This window comes from Carlito syrichta, unplaced genomic scaffold (genome assembly GCF_000164805.1).
Source record: "Carlito syrichta isolate Samal-C Ts95f unplaced genomic scaffold, Tarsius_syrichta-2.0.1 Scaffold156020, whole genome shotgun sequence".
In the NCBI taxonomy this organism is placed as follows: Eukaryota; Metazoa; Chordata; class Mammalia; order Primates; family Tarsiidae; genus Carlito; species Carlito syrichta.
In genome coordinates this window covers 158,871-176,588 of record NW_007100116.1, presented here as the reverse complement: position 1 = coordinate 176,588, position 17,718 = coordinate 158,871, and the positions used below count along the sequence as shown (strand labels likewise).

Here is a 17,718-nt window from a genome sequence, read left to right as displayed (position 1 = left end):
AACCATCACCACCACAAGGCCATGAATATGTCCATCACCTCCCAAAGTTTCTCTCACCCCTTATTATTGCTTTTGTTTTCTGAGAACACGGAACATAAGCTCTAGGCTCTCAGAAATTGTAAGTTTACACTACAGGCTTAGCAGCTGCAGGCACTATGCTGCACGGTAGACCCAGGACTTATCCTGTGTCACTTCAACTTTGACCTCTGACTGTCCCTGCCCCTGGCAACCACCCTCCTACCCTCTGCTTCTCTGAGTTTGACTACTGTAAATTCCACATGTGAGTAAGATCCATGTAGCATCTGTCTTCTGGGTCTGGCTTATTTCACTTAGCATAATGCCAGTTGTGAAAAACCTTTACACACATATCTATACTAGAAAGGTAACTCTTCAGTGGGCCAGAAATTGCTAGAAGACAGCTAATGAAACTTAGTAAACCATGATTTTTTAAAAATGGAAACTATAAGGTTTTTCTTTAACAAAAGACTCTCCAGTATCTACCTCGTGTATCTCAAGGTTGGTGTGACAAGGGACCTTTAGGCAGGGCTGGCTGGACACCCAATCTGCGAGCTTCAGGGGTGCAGGGACAGGTGCCAGGGAATGAGCCGTTCTGGGCTCCCGGTGTCAACCCAAGGCTCCCTCCGCAAAATCACCCTCAGAAGCCCCACCTTCCTCAAAGCCAAGCGCAAGCACCCTGCCACCAGCTGCCCGCCTGACCCACCCCATGAGAAGCTTCCGGAGGGACACCCAGCTGGTGTTCGAGGCCTGCTCAACCGGGCTGAGTTCTCTGCTGGGACATGGGGGACATGGGGGACACAGCCTACCGGGAGGCCAACAGGAGACCGGCTGCTCCTGTTGGGTACTATGAACTCCATCACCCAACACTGGGGTGTGCACGTGAATCATTACTGCTGCCAAATGCAGCAGGAACCACATCCACTCATTCATTCATTCACCTCACCCCTATCTGACAATCGGGGGCTGGGTGATGACAGAGGCCAGAAGGACACCTCTGGCTCCTTGGCGCTTACTCCTGAGGAAGTCACCCCCCTCAGATTGACAGCCACACTGGGAGTAAGGCACAGTCCTGCCTGCAGGGCAACTCCAGGTCCACAGGGAGACTCTGTAGCCTGTGGGGACCTCTCCGGGTGGCCCGGGCCCCACTCGTGGCTCCAGCCCCACTCCCTCCTGCTCCCCTGACATCCTGCCAGGGATGCAGAGTGGGGACCTCCTACACCAGCTCAGGACCCAGCACCCACCGCTCGCCCAAGACTGGGGTCGCCTGGGCTCCTCCTCTCCTGTGGTTCAGGCCACACCCCTCACATCTTGCCTCAGGCTCCCTCTTGGGTGTCTTCTGAATTGGACTGTGCCAGACAGCCCCCTCTGCCCTCACAACCAGCAAGGCACTTCCTCACCTTCCGCCTCAGCTCTCGGCAGCCCAGCCCCGGGCTGGCAATCCAGCCACACCACACCTGAGAGCACAGATCGTCTTCTCCAGGACCCTGCTTGGAGCCTCCCACCAGTCACAGCTCCCTCCCACAGGCCCGCAAGACACCGCACTCACAAGGTCCACCTTACTTGATTCCCCGCCTTAGACCCCAAGCCCTGTCCCATTTGGCCCCACATCCCCAGGGCCTGGACTGGGACATAACACTCCCCTTGGGGAGCATTCAGGCGAGCATCAGTCAGACACACTGGACGGCTCCATGCCATGGCTCCATCAAGTGGTCCAGGGCCAGGAACACTCCTGAACAGGGAGGCCAGGCCATGGCTGCAGCCTCCGTGAGTCCCTCGATCCTATCTCAGCGGAGAGAGAAGGTGGGTCTGAGATCTACTCCTAGTCTGAATCTCACCCAGTCACAGAGGCCCATGTTAGGGCTACCTCCTAGGAGGGACAGACCCAGCCTCCCTCAGCCTCTGACCTCTAGGTCACTTGCTTCTGCTGAGGGTAGTTATCTATCCAAATCTACTGCCATGTCCTATCCGCAGTCCCCATCCCCTCAAGGAAGGGACCCCGTCCTGTGTTTCTGAGTCTCTCTCCAAAGGCCTCTCATGTGACAGGTACTCTGAGGCTGGAGAATGTCCAGCGTGTCTGACAGATACTTGCCCAAATGCTCCCAAAAGGGAGTGTCATGTCCCATGGGGATGCAGGCCCAGGGGATGCAGCGCCAAATGGGACAGAGCCTCCAGAAAGGGCCGAGAGAAACCACAGGCTGCCAAATAAAGGGTGCAGGCTTCCGGGCCAACAGGGAAGACCAGGCAGATGAGCTGGTCTCTGTCCCACCTGAGGGCCCATGGGATCACTATCCTATGTGGAGCGGAGAGGACAAGGAGGAGACTCGCACAGTCAGTGTTTCTGGAAGGCAAAAAGCAGATGAAGCCACACTGAGCAACAGACAGGACAAGGAAGCTGTCGCCCAGTGTCAGTGGCAGAGGCGCTGCGGGTCAGAGACACACAGGGCGAGGATCTGAAGGCCTGAGTGCGGCCTGGACAGGCCCAGAGGGTAGCAGTGAGGATGAATTCTGAGAAGGAAGGGGATGGAGGGAAGCTGGTGGCGGGCCCAAGCTTCTCTCTGGGTGGCAGGGTGTTCTGGAATTCGACAGGGAAGGAATGAATGTGAAGGCTGCACTGCACAACTATGTGAATATTCCAAGAACACTAACTGTTCACATTAAAAGGGTGGATTTTGTGAAGTGTGAATTATATCTCAGTCAAGCAGTTATTAAAAAAAAAAGGAGTCAGCCAAACAGCTGTGTTTGAAACAACAGTCCTGGGGAAGGCTTCGCTCCTGCCGACCCTACCTGGGCACAGGCAGCCTCAGATGGTTCCATGTCCTGGGAGCCAAGCTAACTGTCCGGGGAGAGCTGAAGCTGACAGCTACAACTGGACCCCTTTCCTGAGCAAAGCTCCCCTTGCTTAGGGAACTTGGAGGCCTGTGAGCCAGAGAACACCTATCACAGATCCCCCCCAGCACTCCCACCTGGAGCAAGTGGACATCAGCTGGAGACCACAAGAGAACTTGAATGTTCTCACTTATAAGCAGGGGTCAACCAACGTGAACACGAGGATACAAAGTAGAATGATGGGCACTGGAGACTCAGAAGGGTGGGATGTGGGGGAGGAGGATGAGAAATCCCAGAATGGGAATCACAGACACCACTCAGGTGACGGCGACAAAGGCAGTCTAGACTTCACCACTCTGCAGTGCAAGAGGGACCCGAAACAACCGGAACTGTCTTCTGGAGAGCAGGCCCCTTGAGGTACAGGCTTCCTCTGCTAGGCAAATGTTCCAGGAACCCCTCAGCATCAGTGTAGCACCTAGTGTTGTTGCATTGCAAAAGAAATGTCCCAAACTATGGCAAACAGGTGACTGGTTCTTCCACCATAACAAGACACCTGCACACACCACGCTGACTGTTCAGCGCTTTCTCACCAAAAATGGCCTGACCCTCGTGCCCCACCCTCCCTATTCACCTGATCGTCCATGTTTTGTTTCCCTATGAAAAAAGTCCTCAAAGGGAAACGTTTTGCCAATGTGGAAGAGGTGCAAAAAGTCAGATGAAGCATTAAAAGTTGGACAAGTTCAAAAACGTTCTTGAGCAGTGGAAAAAGCATCTCCATAAGTGTATTACAGTAAACAGAGAGTACTTTGAAGGTGACTGAAGTCTAAACACGTAAGAATAAATACACAATTTTTTGTAGGTAAATTCTGGGGTTTTTTGGGGGGGTTCCCCCTTGTACATCCATGTGACAAAACTGCAGTTGGACCCCTTAAGTTTATACCAAAAAAAAAAAAAGAACTTGAGAAAAAAGGAAAAAAACCAAACTAACGTCCATGTCCTCAGACTCAAGGAGATATATCCAACAAATAAAAACACAAGATTTCTAAAAGGGAACATTCGAGAATAAAAAAGTGCTCTCAGACATTACAAATAGACTCCTAGAATTCTTTAAATTTAATAGACAGACTAGATAATAAAGAAAATCTAGAGAGCAGGGTAAAATGATACACTATCAAAGCTCACCATAGCCTTGACCTCCTGGGCTCAAGCGATCCTTCCACCTCAGCCTCCCAAGTAGCTGGGACTACAGGCTTAAGCCACCACGACTTTTTTTGGCGGGCAGTAGAGATGAAGTCTTGCTATGTTCCCTAGGCTGGTCTTAAACTCCTGGGCTCAAGCGATCCTCCTGCCTAGGCCTCCCAGAGTGCTGGGATTACAGGCATGAGCCACCACACCCAGCCAGTATTTTTTTTAAAAAAAGGTGAGATCTGAAAACTGATTCCGCAGATTACACATATGCTATGGCAGCTGCCATTCCCAGACACTGACTGTGTATCCAGCACAGGGCTCATCGTTGCTCCTTCAGTCTTTATCTTACGTGACAGATACAATTATCTTCATGTCACAGATAAAAAGACTTCGGCATAGAAAAGTAATAAGCATCCCAGAAAATAAACAGATGGAAGGAAACTGCCAACAAAAGAAAGGAAACTCTCAGGCCTGAAATGAAGGAGCCAAACATCACAGACACGATGACATGACGAACGACAGAAACCACAGAATCCCATGGCGTAGAGCAATGTCCTAAAGTCATCCTAGATGCTTCGAGAGAAAAAGCACAGGTCATGTGAGATGGAAAGCAGACCCAACGGTATCAGACCTTTTAGAAGACAATGAAGCAACACTCTCACAGCCCTCAGTAGCAGCACAGGCTAAGGGTCCCTCATCCAAAATGCCTGGCACCAGAAGAGTCTCAGATTTGGAATTTTCTCAGACTTTGGAATATTTGCATTCTTCTGGGTCAGCACCCTTAATATAAAAATCCAAAATGTTCCAGTGGGCATCATGTTGGCACCCAAAAGTTTAAGATTTTGGAGTATTTCAGATTTCTGATTTTTTCAGATTGGGGCTACTCAACCTGTAATTCTTAAATCAGAAAATCAGACCCAACCAAATGATTATTCAATTGCAAGAAGAGAATAATGGCATTTTCCTTTTCCTTTTTTTTTTTTTCTCCGAGACAGGGTCTCACTCCGTCACCCAGGCTGCAGTGCAGTGGCATGATCATGACTCACTGCAGCCTCGAACTCCTGGGCTCAAGTGATCCTCCTGCCTCATCCTCTGGAGAAGCTGGGATGACATACAGGTGCATGCCACCATGCATGGATAAGTTTTTTTTAAGAGACAAAGTCTCACTTTGTTGCCCAGGCTGGTCTCGAACTCCTGGGCTCAAGTAACGCACCCGCCTCAGTCTCCCAAAGTGTTGAGATTACAGGTGTGAGCCACGGCATCTGGCCTCATGGCATTTTCAAATATTCCAAGGCTCAGTGTCGACTGCTCACACATCTTCTTAGTAAACTTCTTGAGTAATTAATCTCTTGGGATATTGCTTGAGAAACTGTTGTAGCAAAATTAGAAAATAACCCAAAACACAGGGCAATAAATGAATTCCCCCAGGAGAACAGCAGAGAAAAGGCCCTAGGTGATGGGTAATGAGGTGACTTAGGAAGAGTGACTGGAGAAGGAAGACAGAGAACCAGAATAGTTAAGAGTTGTACAGAAAGAGAGGCCAGGTGTGGAGGCAGGAGGATCACTTGAGGCCAGGAGCTCAGGACCAGCCTGGACAATATAAGAAGAACCCCTCTCTACGAAGAAATTTTAAAAGTGAGTCCGGTGTGGTCGTGGTGCTTGTAGTCCCAGCTGCAGGAAGGCTGAGGCAGGAGGCTCCCTTGAGTCTAGGAGTTCAAGGCTTCAGGGAGCTATGATCATGCCTATGAGTAGCAACTGCACTCCAGCCTGGGCAGCACAGTGAGACCCTGTCCCAAAAAAAGAAACACACAAAAAAACCTCCACAGAATAGATGAAATGATCGAAAAAATGGATGGGAAATGTACAGATGGTGAAGACACAATGCAAAGAGGAGACGCAAAAGAGTACTCCCAGGCCAGACATGAAATACACAAGCAGGGCCAAATTTCAACCAAAAGAGATCATAAAGGGCCCATCTCATATGGACACTGAGCCCTCTCCTCAGAGTGGCCCAGTCGTCAGGACACGAGACGCACAGAGGCCAAATGATGTCCCGGGCATCCCAACCAGCCTGACAGGGGCAGCGAGAGTCAATGAAGTCAACGCCGTTTGCTAGTTTCCACCCGCTAGAGTTCATTTACAATCGGGGAGTGAAGGTCTTGTGTTTGGTTCAACAAGATTAATATCAAATGTAGCTCTCAAAAGGAGGGATGTAGCAGGGTCAGGGAAAGAAAGGGGTACTCATGTCCTTACTGTCCTCAGCAGAGAGTGGGAAGACACTGACAAAAGCTGACAGAGTGGAAGAATCCATTCATTCATTCAATAAGCTCTTAGTAAGCACCTACTGTATACTTTCAGGCACCAAGGATGTAGCAGCAAACAAAACAGACACAAATCTTTTACCTGGGGAGGGAGATGGACAAGATTAGTAACGAATATACATAATATGCTAAGATGGTGCTGAGGAGAAAAAATAAACCAGAAAAAAGGCTAAGAAGCATGTGGCTGTGTAGGTGTATTGGACAAAGAAACCACAATTTAAACCTGGCAGCCAGAGGACTCCCTAAAAAGGTGACATGGGACTCTCCTGTGAAGGAGCCCAAAAGTAAACAGGCTCACATCATCATCATTCAAAGTCACAACGACAACCAATGCCAAATTGAGTCAGTAGACTATAAAAATCTTAGAGAAGACGGTAGGAAAAAAGGGCAGCTGGTAAATCAATAAACACTGTTTACATTTGAAAAGTCAAGAAATAAGCAAATGAGCTGAAGTGAAGAAAGAATGCCCCTGGGCAGCAGGACGGGGGAGGAGAGAGGAGTGGCAACTTTGTACCTTACGTGTTTCTGTGCTGTTTGACTTGTGATAATGTACATGTATCTGATGTAAGAGAGACTTTTTAAGTACATCAAGTATCACTTCCAGGCTGGAGTCCTCCAGGAAGTTAGCTGCTCTCCAAGTCCTACAGGGTTTTATTCAATGTAACCAACAGGGAAGTGGGTATTTACTCTTTGACACATATGATGCTGCTGCTGCTGCCTGAGTACACAGACAGACTTTGTAGCAAACAGGATTCAGCCATCCGTTAAAAGATTTCCCAGCAAACTGACAACTGAAGCCAGCGAGGGGTACATGCCTGTAGTCCCAGCAACTGGGAAGGCTGGGACAGGAAGGCTGAGGCAGGAGGATCACTTGAGCACAAGAGCTTGAGGCTGCAGTGAGCTATGATCACACCACCGCACTCCAGCCTGAGTGACAGAGCGCGTCTCTAAAAAACACAAAAACAAAAAAACCCCAAAGTGGGTGGCAATCAGTGTCCCGGGCCACCCCTGTGCTTGGGGGACAGAGAGAAGGGGGAGCAAATGGGTGTGGGAGATGAACTCTGGATGCTGCTAGAGAAAGCGAAAGGGGTCCGGCCCAGAAGGAGGCAGCCACGTTTCTGCTCTGCCACTAGTGCAAAACCAACCGCAGGTGACACCTATGCAGACCGACATGGCCCTGCACCTGCAAAAACAAGCAGCGGCCACTGCACCGCCCACAGGCCAGCTTGCCAAGCCCCACTTTAAAGCAGAGGCAGGCCAGGCTCGGTAACTCAGCCTGTAATCCCAGCACTTTGGGAGGCCAAGGCGAGTGGATTGCCTGAGTCCGCGGATTCAAGACCCACCTGGGCAACTTGGCAAGACCTCGTCTCTACAATAAATCAAAAATTAGCCGGGCATGGTAGCGCACACCTGTAGTTCCAGCTACTTGGAAGGCTGAGGCGGAAGGATCGCCGGAGCCCAGCAGGTCGAGGCTGCGGTGGCCGGGAGCGGCCACTGCACTCCAGTCTGGGTGACAGAGTGAGACTCCAACTCAAAAATTAAATAAAAAAAAATAAAGCACAGGCAGCTGGCCTGCCCCTCCAAGCCTGTGTCCCCATCTAAAAGGGGACTGTGGCCACCCTGCACATGAAAAGAGCTCAGCAGGAGATGCTCAATAGAGGGCAGGTTCCTCATGATCAGGAGGGGCTCCAGGAGGCTCCGAAGGAGGCATGGAACAGAAGGAAGGATGGATGAGGGAGAAGGAGAGGACTTGGGAGGAGGAATGAGAAGGAAAAGGACTGGCCGGAGGCTGATGGAGGAAACCAGGAGAGGCAGAGATGGCTTCCGCATCACTAGGCATCGCAGTGCACATCCTTCCAGGACCACAAGTCACTGTCACGCCCGCCACTAAGCTGGAAGCCTTCTGCAGGCAGGCACAGGCCAGGAGTCCCAGGTCCAGGAAGCTCCTGCTTCAGCCGACGTGCGGCTTGGCTCCCAGAACCCCTGGGACCCTCTGCGCCCCTCAACTGCTGGGCAGAGGGGTCACCAGCCTGGCAGTCACTCTTCTTGCCTGAAGTGCTTCCCTACAGAAAAGCCCCTCACTCTTTTATCAACACGTCCGTTCAAGAGGTGCCAAGCCCTGGGCTTCACACTAGGGACTCAGTGGTCACCAAGCTAGACCTGGCCCAGCCCCTACAGAGCTTACAAGACCACCCTCAGACTCCTACTCCCCACCCTGGCCTTCCCCAGGAAACTGGCTCTGAGGATGACTGGTGAGCTCCCGCCTCTCTGCTCCACCAGACCGCATCCCCCAGGAAGGCCGGGGCCACCAGGCCACAGACGAGACTGGGGAGGACACCACCGAGGCACCTGTGCTTCACCAACAGCCGCCCGAGGTCTGAAGCAGGGAGGGAGACATGCAAGGGACAAGACGGTGGTGACGTGAGCGCCTTCTGCTCTTCCCACCCCAAATATTAGAATTCTAAAATTGACACCCCTCATCAAACAGGATCTCGCAGGCAACTTCTGGGTTATGCACTGGCTGGGTAAGGCCATCCTCCAACCCCCTCCTGTCAATTTTCCTACAACCAACTCCGCAGCTGGAGAAGTGGCTCCATCACCTTCACACAAAGGGACAGGGCCAGACCCTCCAGGCAGGGGGGGCCTGCTGGTCAGGGAAGCGTGAAGTCAGATGGCCCAGGCTGTGGGGACCACTCACCACGTCTGGGCTTGGGGAAGCTGTCGTGCAGCCAGAAGACCACCTTCTCCACGAAGTGCTGAATCTCACACTGCTCGGGGCCACGGACAAACACCATCCAGTCGTGGGTGAACCCCTCTGTGGTGGGCTTCTTGCGCAGCTGGGCACGGTGCCCAAGCTCTAACTTCACCTGGACGGTGCACTGGAAGGAGAGAGAGGCGGGGACAGGGTCAGCACGAGGCCATGGCAATATAGACCCCCAGCACCGTGATGCACCCTCAAACCTGTACAGAGCACACAGGTGGCTTCCAGGGGATCCCAGCACACCCACGCCATGCTAGACACAAGTGCACACCGTGCCCACTCCCCGCAGCAGGCCCACATAGGGTAGGCCCTGCATCCCGCCTCATCTCCTTCTCACCCGCTGTTCCACCCACATGGCCTCTCTCCTGGTCCCCACAAGAGCCCGGCACATGCCTGCCTCTGGGCCACAGCACTTGCCTATGACACTCTGCCCTTGAACCTCCCACGCCGGCACCTCTCAGCACTGAGCTCCTGGCAGCATTGCCGTCTCCACAAGGCAGCCCTCCCTGAGCACCAGATCCGATAGTACCTCCCTCATCAGTGTCCTTCTGAACACGTCCACCATCAGGAGTCATCTCACTGTTTGCTGCTGGCCTGCTCTGCTCTAATGTCACTCCTGGGGGTGACCAGTGTGGGAGCAGGGATCTCCATCAAGATCTCACTAAACGCAACCATGCAACTGTCTCATTGCACAGATGGGGAAGCCAAGGCTCTGAGAGTGGGACCACTCAGCAGCACTGGCAAGGTCACCTGGCTCACAAGGTACAGAGGCCACAGTCAAGCCTGATTTGCGTGACCCAAGGGTAGGCTCACTGCCCACTGGGCTGTCCTGCCTCCTCAACTCCAGCACCCCCATTCCCATGCATTCAACACATGCATGCATTCTACAGACGCCTCCTGAAGGCTCCTAGATCCTTGATGTCAGGCGGAACAGGCGGTTCCCAAGGAGAATGGGAGGCAAGCCTGCAGCCACCTGGTGACAGGTCCCAGGTGCACCTGCAGCCTTGGCAGGCATGCTCCCCGCCGGCACGTGTCTGCCACTCTGCCTGAAACATAAGGTGGCTCGGGCTAGTTCCACTCCACTGAGCACAAAGCCACAAGCCTTGAAAGCACCCTCAATACCCAGGCTGGCCAAAACAGCCAGCTGACTGGGAACCCATGGGGAAACCTGCAGCCTGGTACATAAAAACCTCCCCAGACTTCTCAGATGCACAGCCCTCATGCCCGGTATCAAATAGAGTGTGTTATGAAATGAAGCCAAGGCCAAGCACACTTCTAAGTGCTGAGATAAGGGGGGTAAGTCCCAACCACCAGAGCAACCTCCCCCAGCCTTGCCCCAGGCCAGCCAGCTCCCACCGGTGCCTGTCAGCCCAGGGCCCCACAACTGACCACGTGTGTCCCATGCCTCCGTATCTGTCTCTTCTGAATCCGGAGGCAGCTCAGACCCCTGCCCCTGGCTGAGCGCCGCCCCCAGCACTGCCTGGCCTCCCTCCCTTGGCACTCCGGCGTCACGCCTCAAAAGCAGGCCTGTTAGATGTCTCCCTCCCTCGTCCCCATCTCTCGTGGCTGCATCTCCCTCGGGAGGATGTCCAAGTCCCCCCATCCCTGCATGCACGTGCATCTCCTCCTCAAATCCGAGACACTCCTCTTGCTTCACATTTTAACCCTTTCAGAGTCAGAACACATCTTACAGCCCACACCCAAGTGTCATGTTTTGAGTCCCCACACCCCTGTGTGCACACGCGCAGACACAGACACTGCCCCTGAGCTGGTGGTATGTCCCGGAGCCCAGAACAGAGGACACACAGGAAACGTGCACACCCTACATCCCTGCTCAGCCCCACAGCCTGAAACACGCCTGCACACGCCCTCTCATCTGCCTCCACTTCCTCTCATCCTGCAGCCCGGGGTGCCGCACGCTCACCTCACAACTCAACTCATCCCCCAGGTCCCCACTGTCCTCTCCAGGGCCTTATCTGATGGCCCTGCAGGGCCCTCCCACCCCGGGATCTTCCACAGAACTTCGGGCAATCCACAGCAGCCCCTCCGCCCTGTCCCCATGCTGTTCCTGCGGTCCTGTGGACTCCGAGAGCAGAGACCACATCTTGCTCGTCCTCCTGACCACCTTGGAACTGCGGGCCGTGAGGCCAACAACACTGGATTAATTAGGCCAGAGTGCCTTCCAGGTCAGAGAGTTCTGAGAGGGAAGGGCCGAGTGGCAGACAAAGACAGGCTGGCTCCGGTGTGCAAAAGATCCGGCCACAGAGGCCAGGGCTCGAGGACGCAGAGAGCCAGGTGGAAGAAGTGAGGTGGAAGTATGCAGGTTTTGTCAATTGTAAATTAAATTTAAAAACATGTGCCAAATAAGTATAAACATGTTTTGTCAACTTAAAATTAATGTTTTAAAAAAGAGGGCAGCGGGAGTTCCCCTGGCCCAGGAGGGCCATCCCACTGGGGCTCTGTGGGAAGAGAGCAGGGACTCACTAGGGGCCAGGGGACGCGGCGGGGAAGGCCTGGGTCGGGGCGGAGCACCCAGACTGGACACAGCAGAAACCACAGCCAATTAGAAGCGGACAGTGGGCGCCTGGAGTTCAAGTCCTCTGGCAACGCGAGTGCAGTCGGACACAAGCAGAGAAGCCAGGCGAGCCCGCAGCCACAGCAAGCCGCCAGGAGGCACTGGGGGAGGGGCCGGGAGGGAGGCCAGCAGCCCGAGTCGGGAGGACAGGCAGGGCCTGAGGCGGAGGAGAGCCAAAGGGCCCGACACCCAGCAGCAGGGCGCTGCCCAGGGATGGGAGGGGGAGGAGGGAGGATCAGGTGTGCCACAAACCCAGATGCTGCACCTCTGCCGGAACAAAAAGCTAGAGACCAGGGGCTGAACGTCCAGATGAGCAGCACACAATGCCGATCCGTCACAAGCATCTCTCCGAATAGCGGGGCAGACAGAAAACGTGCAACACCAACAGCCCCAGCAGTGCTGACACGACCCTCACAGGCTGCGATCGCCAGCTGCGCTCACACGACGGGCCCTGCCTTCCTGACCCAGGTCCTCGCTGAGGAGCAGGAAGACAATTCCACACTGATGAGAGGACTACAGGTGAAAACTAAATTAAATAAACACGATTCACTGGAGCCACAGCACCGTGCCAGGAAACGACGACTGCTTCTGTGGAGTTACCTCCCACAGATGGCATCACCTCCTCCAAATCACTCATTCACCAATCCACTGCTCAGCCGCCACTGACTTCCCGGCATCCTTGGCGACACGGAGTTCCTACCCGGGGCACGCAGGCGGCAGGCAGGATTGTGAAAGAATGAAAGCTCATGGCTCCCTCTGAGAGGGGAGAATGTGAGCACCAGAACTCCGCTGCCGAGGCCAAAGTAAACAGGAAGGCTCCAAGGAGCCCTGGGTAATCTTCCCAGCTGGCAGGCTGAAGGTCTGGGAGACATCTATGCCCTGGGGACTGGCGCCTACTTGAGTCTTGACACCCCGGGTTAAGGGCAGGCCATAGACCCACCTTCTGCACCCTGGAATGCTGGTGTGCCGAGGCGGCGGACATTCCCCTGAATGCTGGCATCTCGTAAGAAATGAAGACGGCAAAATAACATAGACCTATGCCATTACAGTAAAAAGGGAATCACTGGTTCAGGGGGACGTTCAAACTAAGCTAACGAGGCAGGCAAGAAGCTGAGCCCCGGTCAACCACTTTGACTTATCAAGTCACGGTTATTTATTAGCACATCTAAGCCAATTCTGCAGCCAAGGGTTACGACCTCTCCTTCCTCACTCCACTTGGGCTTCTTCCCTGGCCATTAGAATCAAAGTACTGGGAAAATCAATTTGCTGTTTCCCTAGGAAGGGCACCTGGCTGGAGAGGTGAGTTGACAGTTAGGTCAAGCTCTGGAGAAAACCCTGGAGTGGATGAATCTGGCTTGTCCCCGCCAACCCTCAACTTGACCCCAGCAAGTTCCTTCAAGGCACCGGGGCCTGGTGCTTGGAGGCCACCCTGCAGAATCCCCAGAATGGACAGCTAGAAATGAGCCAGGGGCCTTGGTCTTGGTGACCGTCACTTTCTTCACCTTTGGGATCACCCTGATGCCCACTCCTCAGCAACAGCCCAGAACACAGTGGGATGTTCCAGGACCGTCCCGGGAAGTGCTACCTCTTTTACTTCTGAGAAACAGTGGATATAGGGAGCAGCACGAGAGCCCTGAGGGCCATCTGGGGACAGTCAGGCTTGGGCAGAAGCCTCAGCTGGGACACTGCCCTCTCTCCAGGCCAGCTGGCAGAGGGCACTTGGAAGCAAAGGGTCCAAATCCTAAACTGGGCGAGCCGGCAGACAGACCCTGGAAGGCAGCTTTGGGCTCTTTTCCACTGAAGACTGTAGGTCTCTCCAGGGGTGGACACAAACAGCCCTCCGTGACCAAGAGAAATGAGCCAGTCTAGTTCCAAAGGCTCCACCGACTCCAACTCTAAGCCCTTTCTTCATCCAATCCACTCGCTTCCCTGCAAACCCTGCCCTGAGCCAGGGCCCCAGAGGGCAGGTCTTTAATGACTAGTTGATCTGTGAGACTTTCCCTGATGCTCTGGTGGGAATTCTTTGCAACAGCTGTCCTTCCCTCTGGGAACATGCACTGAGTGGCATAATTATGCCTGGAGTTTAGCTACTGCATCTAACTCCCTCAGATGCAACCATCTCTCCCCTCCCAGGAGAAGAAAGCGCAGAAGACTCCTCCCTCTTCCACCTAAATTGATTTCAAGGTCCCCTGGACCCAACACGGTTGCTAGCAATGTGGCCCACACAAGCACAAACGGGAAGGGTGACAGGGCTGGGGTGATGCCATGCGGCAGTGGCACAGGACCGAAGCAAATTCTCTTGGTGGAACTTTCTTCTTCCTGGCCCAGTGGGGGGCTTCCAAGGGTAGCCACTGAGTGAGCATGAAAGGCGGGGAAATGGTGAATGCCCTTGTGACAATCCTCCCAGACAGGGGACAGGGACCTCTCTCATGGCTGCATAGGTCCTAGTCTCCTCAGCACTGTCACTCCAGGGCTGATGGCCAGCACCCCATCCCTCTTCTGAGTCCATCTGTCCTTGTCCCTCTGGCCCAGGGCACAAGGTTAATGACAGAGATGAAAAGGGGCTCGGTGAATTTCTCTCGAAACTCTCTGCAGACAGGTGTACAGGCCACGTGGACATGCAATACACACTTAGCGTCTTCATGTTCCTGCTAAGGCCGACCCTCACCACAGTCAGGAGAGACTTGGGACAGTGTATGCATGTACAAGGTGCCCACAGATGTGTAGAGCAGGGGAGCAGTCTCAGGGGATTTTTTTGAATGTGTACAACTCCAATAAAGGCATCTGTCACCAGACCAGGTGGGCCTAGCTGCAAAGGGACCAATTCCTAATTATGTTTATTTAAACAGCAGTTGGCAAAGCTGAATGCAAAACCCCTGCCATCGAAACCATGGTGGACACAAAGCCCCGGGCCTGGCCCTCAAGCACTGTACAATATAACAACTTCAGGACAAAAAATGGGCAGGTCGACTTTCTAGGCAACAGTTCTAGCATTGGGAACAAGGGTGGCAGGGAAACCTGTCACCCTAGAGAGAGCACCTGGGTAGTTCTGAGCTTTTCTGTGACAGGTTTGGGGAAGGAGCAGAGCTATTGGAGAAGGAATCCTGCTGGACCTTGACTGACTCTCAGGACTTGTGTTCCTGCCCTTTCACATCTGTAAAATGGGCAGTTTGTGGGCTGCTGGTGGCCACTGCCACCAACCTTCCCTTCTGAAGAATGTCATCACCAGGTACTTGCTCCAAATCCAGACTGGAAGACCCAGCAAGCATCAATTTGACTGTCTGATTGGACGGGGCTGTGGCCCTCAGCCCAGAGGCACTCCCTGGCCCTCTGGAGAACATGGCCACCCAGATGCTGACACGGCTTCTGGCCCCCAAGGCAGCCCCAGGCCCAGTGACCCGCTCCCAGATCCCATCTCAATTTTTTCAGCATCACCCATGTCACACCCCGGTAGCCCTGTCCCCAGTTCCAGCCTTGGGTAAACCACACGCCTCCCAGACACAACCTTTAAGTGAGACAGGAGTCACTCATCCTCACGCCCAAAAAAAAAAAAAAAAATACATACACAAATACAAAGACAACACCAGCAGGCTTGGAGTTGGGGGGCAAGTCAAACATGTGGGCCAAGGTGGAGCAAAGAGAACCAGAAAGGCTTTTTTCTGGCCATAGGGAAGGCTGTCAAAGCTGAGAGCCCAGAGCATCACAGGAATCCCGTGTCTGAAAGTCTGAGAGAAGTAAAACAGGAAGCTAAGCAGAGAATCCAAGCCTCCCAAAGCTAGCAGCGGTGGAAAGTCACACTGTTTCCTGCTATAACGACACATTTACGGATCTGTGGCATCCAGGGGGTGGTGAGGCCGGATTCTGTTGGATTCAGAGCATTTTTCCTGCGCCAAGAGTCATGCTGGGACACTCACGGCCAACTCACCTACCTGGGTGAAAGACATCATTCTCTCCTGCTTCCCCAGGGGCCTCTGCGGGAAGGGACAGGGCTCTGGGCCTCTCCCAGATTTGCATGAAAACGCAGCTGGGGAAGGAAGAGCAGACATCGGGCCCAGGCACACACACTTCCCCCTGGGATCAGTTTCACTTGCAAATACTTCTGCAAGGTTGTGGACCAGCACTACCCACTGGAGCATTCTGCCATGAGAGATAATGTGTCTGCACTGCCCGGCAAGGGGGCCGGTGGTCAGCAAGGTGGTCATTGAGTACTTAAAAAGTGGCAGGTGTGACTGAGGCATGGAATCTTTCGTCCCAGCTAGTTTAAACGTATAACAGCCACAGGCACTGGTGGCTGCCACGCCATGCGAACTGCGCTCTTTCCAGGTCTGGGTCTACCTGAGTGAGACCGTTATCTCTCTCTACCGCAGCCCAAGGATGCCGTCTGATTCCACCATCCATTGCGTAAGTGACACCACGCAGACTTTCAGGGCCCAGCACATTCCAAGGGGATGGACACTCTTAGGCCTTAGATAGCTCCCTGGGGACTCAAGTGCCACACTCTATGCCTGTGTGGTGCCCACCAAGAGCTTTCAGGGAGGTGGGCTTCACTGAAAGCAGACGCTAAAGGTACACTGTGTTTAGGCTGTTAACTCAAAATGGATTGGAAGCCACAAGCTCTGTCCCTTCAAGGGACATCGACTCACATCACCCTGCAGAAAGCCCCCAGTCAACCGCTGTCAGCTCTTCCTTACCTCTTGAGAGAAAGGCAGCAACGCCAAAGCCCAGACAGATAGCAGGGAAGTGGACACAGAAGCACAGGCCACTGGCCTCAGTGACCCTGTGCCACAGGCCGCGGGTGGGATGGGCAGGAGGTCCTTTGCCCCCACCCCTGAAACCGCACGGCCACACAGCGCCTTACCACACAGAGCCGCCTCAGTGGCGCCAGCAGCCAGGGATGCCCCAACCTGCCCTGGCTAGTGGCGGAGATTTCAGCCACCACCCCCACAGCCCTATAACACCTTTCCTGGCCTTGTGCCCTTGAAAGCCAAGACCGCAGAAGAGAAAGCAATGACCCTGTGTTGGGGGCAGCAATGGTTCTGGACTTGAAGAACAGGAAAAGGAGTTTGGGTACTGAAGGAGAGTTGGGGGAAGGGGACCCCAGGGGTCAGAAAGGCCTCAGAACCAACGCAGACCGAAGGGCGGGGCGGAGGGGGGATGGTCAGGAGAGTTTAGGGAGCTTGGGGAACCCACCCTGGCTTTAGCTTGAGGCTCTAAGATCTTGGGGAAGATGGGAAACGAGTTGGCAGGAGGGAGAGGGCAGTGGCCAAGGGAGCAAGGCGTGTGGTCTGCAGGAGGCTGCCGGACCGTGTGGCAAAGGGCCAGGAAAGGAGTTCGATGTGGGGAAGCATAAATCAGGGTCCCAGGGTCTGAGCTGAGGGGGCGCGGCCAGCAGCTGGTGTCTGAAGGGGCTGGGACTCCAGGTCAGAGAAGAAACCGCCCCTGGTCTTGGCCTAAGAAAGAGGCTGGGAAGGTGAAAGAGCCTCAGCCAGCGAGGTCCCAGGGAGCCCCACGCGGGCTTGAATCCAAGCACAGGGTCGGCCGGTGGGTCGGAGGCGTCTGAAGAAGCCAGTCCAAAGAGGGGGGACACTAGACAGGCCTGAGACCCTGCCGCGACACACGGAAGGCTGGGGTCCCGGGGAAGTCAGAGGGAGCCCGCCCGGGCTGGGGCTTGCAGGGTAAGGGGATGCTCGGGCCGGTCCGGGGTTCCTGGAAAGGTGAGGCTGCAGCCCAGGGCCCCGGAGGTGCTGGGGGGCTCAAACCTGAGCAAAGGGTTGAGAAAGAGCAGGCAGCAGGTTGGGGACCCAGGGCCAAGGGCCAGGAAAGGAGACACGGACTGACCCTGGATGCAAAGGGAGACGGAAGGTCTAAAGGACAGACTCGAGGAGCGAGGGGTCCCGAGAGGGGTCCCAGGGGCGGCGGGCCGGGGTCCCGAGAGCGGTCTGAGGGGACTCCAGGGCGGGCCGGGCTCCCCAAGAGCGTCCCAGGGGGATCCGGATCCACCCGGGGTTCCGGGAGGCATCCCGGGGGGC

General features: G+C 54.3%; 1 protein-coding gene across 1 annotated transcript in view; it reads right to left on the bottom strand.

Annotated features, from left to right (window-relative positions):
• MLLT1 (MLLT1, super elongation complex subunit) overlaps positions 1 to 11,218 on the bottom strand; it is a 64,233-nt gene extending 53,015 nt beyond the window's left edge. Inside the window, exons 1-3 of the mRNA XM_021709074.1 lie at positions 11,117 to 11,218; positions 10,111 to 10,196; positions 9,052 to 9,314 (exon numbers count right to left, since the gene is read on the bottom strand). Of these exons, the coding sequence (XP_021564749.1) occupies positions 9,052 to 9,314; positions 10,111 to 10,196; positions 11,117 to 11,218 (451 nt within the window). The remainder of the gene's footprint in view (positions 1 to 9,051; positions 9,315 to 10,110; positions 10,197 to 11,116) is intronic.
• Positions 11,219 to 17,718: the final 6,500 nt, after the last annotated feature.